Source organism: Plasmodium gonderi (genome assembly GCF_002157705.1).
Source record: "Plasmodium gonderi DNA, contig: Pgo-contig_79, whole genome shotgun sequence".
NCBI lineage: Eukaryota > Apicomplexa > Aconoidasida > Haemosporida > Plasmodiidae > Plasmodium > Plasmodium gonderi.
The window spans coordinates 1-4,750 of NW_021629012.1; the positions used below are offsets into that span (position 1 = coordinate 1).

General features: G+C 18.7%; 1 protein-coding gene across 1 annotated transcript; it reads left to right on the top strand.

The window, feature by feature from the left end:
* PGO_000865 (variable surface protein) lies at positions 1-418 on the top strand (the record flags this gene model as incomplete). Its single annotated transcript, XM_028690849.1, has 2 exons — positions 1-71; positions 305-418. Coding segments are annotated over 2 exons (185 nt in total), but the record flags the coding sequence as incomplete, so codon positions are not given.
* Positions 419-4,750: the final 4,332 nt, after the last annotated feature.

Genomic DNA, 4,750 nt, shown 5'->3' on the forward strand with positions numbered 1-4,750 from the left:
TAAAATATGAAAAATTAAAGGTGAGGAAAGGAAAAATGTTTTTTAGGGAATATTGTGTTTTCTGCAAAGATGTGTTTAGTAAATGATGATATAATGAAAATATATAAAGTCATATATTTTATTATGAACTAAGTGTTTATTAATTTATTATAAAGAGGATATATGTATATTTTTTTTATATATCACTAAAATTCATATAATTATATTTTAATCTAATTATTAGTTATTATGATTTATACTTAAATTATTTACATCAATGTATATTATATTGATGTATCAAAAATTATATTAAAAATATTCTTAGAACAATATTTATATTGACAGATTATATGTATATACCGATAAATGTATGCATTTATCCTTGTTGGCGAGAACATTATATAAATATATTATAGCATTTTTAATTATTTTGTTTTAGTTTTCGTATAAATTTGTACATAAAATTCATGGTTTTATAGTACGTACTGTGTTTTATAATAGATGAATTCTTTTGTAATATAACTTTGTAAAAATATTTTTATGATTTAATTATTTTATACAATATTTTTTAGTTGTGTACTTGAATAAGAATGTCATTCCTTTAGAATATATATATATATAAGTTTGTTCTAATTAGAACAAAGCAAAAGATCATTATTTTAGCTAAAAATTTGCATATTTTAATGTAAGTCATTTTTTCTGAAAATATTAACAAAATGTTTCATGCTTTTTATTAAGTTTGTTTTTATATATATTAGTACATACGTATATATTCGAAAAGTGAGTTATACTTTTAATTATGAATTACATATTATGGATTGATTAATTATGTTTTTAAAATATATGATTATAATAATTATATGTATAGTTATATTAATGTACATGTAAATTATTATTTCGTTATTTAATATTTTTATAAAACAGTTTAGTGAGTATATTTTAAGAGATAACATCTCATTGTTATCTATATATTTAAGTTATTATATTCAGCAATATTTTCAAAAACTTTTAAAAATTATGCCACTATGTAAAGAATGATATATATGAATAATGTATTATACGTAATTTTTGAAATTTCATTACGCACGCTTACACTACTGAATTATATAAATCATTTTTCCCCATATAATGTTTTTGATTTCATGTAACATTTATAACATAACATATTATATGTAATTATAGTTTTTTTTGTATATATATTTTGAATGTATTAAGTAAAATTATGTTCTTTATCGTAAGGATGGTTCTCTAGTTATTTGTTTGACAGATGATAATTAGAACATCTTAAATTATTTGTACCATATATTTCATTGTACATTTATTTTCACTTTGCTTTTTTGATATGTATCCATGAAAGAACTCAAATATATAAATATATATAAAAAAATCTAAAAAATATAATAAAAGCACATAAATATACAATAAAAATATTCTGGAAAATATTTACTAATAGTTGTTGTATAATATTTAATGGTAAGGTATAAAAGAATATTTGTCTTGCCCATAATAAAAAAAGTAAATTACAGTAAATAATACATAAAATAAATATAGATCTACAGTTGGAAAGAAAATATAACCTCATTAAATGGTTTACAAAATGTATTGGACAGTATTTTATATTATGTTTAATAAAAAAAATTTTCATAGTTCTTTTCTTGATATTCTTGATCAACGAATAAAATTGTATTTCATAATTTTATATGATATATTTTAATAATGCATATATATACATATAAAATATTAGAGAACCTTATTAATTATTTTTATTTGATTTATGAAAAATTTTATTAAATTACATTGAATAATTATTAGCATATGACATATATTTATTTCTTCCTTCGTATTTTTATATAGGGATCAGGTAACAGAGATTATATTTATGGTTTTATTTTCATATAATATGTATTTTTACATATAATTTATGGGTATTTGTGTAATTTAGGCGTATTATATTAACATGTAATATATGTACGTGTGAAAAATTGACTATCAAATAGCATTTACTATCATGGAAATTACAATGTAAAAATTATTAAATATATTATTTTTGCTATTTGCTTATTTAGATATTTGCATCTATATTATGTATATATATACTCTGTAATATATACATGTAATTGAAGAATACGTCCAATGAGTGCTGAAATATATATATATATGCATTCTATATATTTATAATATTATTTTCCTATTTCTATTATTTTATTATTCTTAATAATAATATACACTTTAAACATAAAGGAAATTTCTTATTCTATAACCTTTGAATTTGAAACGCTTATGTATTATAAATTTTTTAATATAATTCTATGTCTTTAAAAAACTGTATCACACAGATTATGATATATTAGTTTTAAGAACACACCTGTTATTACAATGTTCTTCGAGAGATGCTAAATAAATTAACCCTAGTAAAATAAAATCGTAACTACAATAATATATAAATGCATAAACAGTAAAGTATAATGACATGAATATGCATAATTCAACTTTTTCTTTTAATATATAGAATAATGCTATCATTGTGCAATGATTTTATGTCATTGAAATTGTACGATTTATTTATATTAGCTAAACAATATGAATAAGTAATAAATGTAATATAAATTTTATCGAATTGTAACATATAATTGTATTTATTTAAATGTATTATAAATAATATATTTTGTTAAAATAATGTTTATATTTAGCATATAAGAAGACATATGCATTATTTTAATATACTATAAAATATAAATTTATTGTTCTACAATATACCATATTAATTAAAATTATTTAATGTTATCATAAAAATAAAACCAGTATATTAATAAAATATAAATATAGATTTATTCAAAAAAATATTTCACGTACATTTAATTAAATATAGATTATAGTTTATATTATTATTAATTTATTTTGATAACATTTTTTTTTTATATATACCTATATTTTGTAAAAAATATGTAAAATATTTTTCTGTCGTTATTTATAGCATCAATTCAATTTGAAACATTATATATATAAGAAAACGTTTACTTATGTATGAAAATTATACATATTAACATAATACAACCAGCACTAATATTCTTAATTAGTGTAAGCATGATTAATCACACATTAAAGAAGTTAAAAATATTTAAAAATACATGCTCTATAATGTAAAGGCAGATACCTTTTACTTTTAATTTAATATAGTTTAATTATAAAATTTGGAAAATCTCCTTATTTGAAAGTAAATTCATGCTAAATCTGTTATTTTTATATTAATTATTTAACTAATTATAGGAAATAAAATAAAATTTTGTTACAAATTATTCTTTTTTCATATTATCCAAGAAATAATGTAAGATTATAATGAGTATGCTCATATTGATAATATATATAAAAAAATATATATAACTTTATAATTTGGATCATTGTTTAGATTCATATTCAATACAGTGGGTTGTGCAAGCTTACATCTCTTTATCCTATATATATAATTAGATATGAATAAAGAACATGTTAAAAGGAAATATTAGAATGAAATGTTTAAATATCATTCTAGTATTTAAATTAAATAATTTATATCCCATATTCATATAGTTATATATAAAAATATTACAATTATTTTAATTATTGTTTTCTTACTTATTAAAAGAAAAGAATGTACAAAACAGAGTATACACAAGATTTAGTCATTTAAGGATAATTATAAATATTAATAAATGTATTTAAAAAGAAAGAAACTAAAAATTTTTGCATCAAAAAATACATGGCTCAAAGAAAAAAAAAATATAGTGCTTTAATTAACACTCATGAAAAGTATTTATTAGTCCTATAACTTATATATATATTTATAATATTCGAGGAAAAAGTATGTTCTTTGGATAAACTGAAAAAAAAGGTACTAAAATTAATATATACTATAATTATTTATTGGATTGTGGATATCTATTATATCTCACTATATGTTTGGATACAATATTATTATTAAATAAATTTATTTTACATTTTATTATAAAAAAAATTATTAAAAGTTCCTATGCGTTAATGTGGTATATTTAAATTTTTATGCTCAAAAAAAGAATCCTTTTTTCAATATAATAAACAATCTTATTCTATTTTTATGTAAAACATTTACATACTATATTGTTAAATATTATAATTATTGAATTAGCACAATGGAAATAATATTTATGTTAATGATACATTATACCATTCCTTCTTAAGATTATATGGTTCCATATATTTTTCTCATTCCTTTTTTTTTTTTGAGTTCAGATTTATGAGTATAAAAAGATAAAGACAAATATATATTACCATTTTGAAAACAGGGGAATACGCATAAAATATTATCACTTTTTACGACCAAAACTGGTACCATCATGATGCAAAGAAAAATATAGCAATATATGTAAAAACGTATAATACGTATATATATTGCTTCTAACGAATGCTATGTTGGAGTATCAATTCTGTTTCTTGAGAAGTACTAAAATTTAACCCCACATAGTTACGTTGCACTTTGAGGATATGTTTTCCAATTTTTCCAAATATATATATATTTTTTTGTATCATATGTTCATTTATAATTTGATTAAAATGACTTGTATTTATAACACAATTCAAAATATAAAAATACTAACGCCCTATGGAATCAACCTCTCTTAAGATGTAAATTAATATATATGTATATTTTTAATTTATGCATAAGTTAAGTATATATTTGCTTTTTGATAAAACTTTAATTATAATTTACATAGATAATTTTAATTCTACACATATGTAAACTGTCTTTATCAATAAA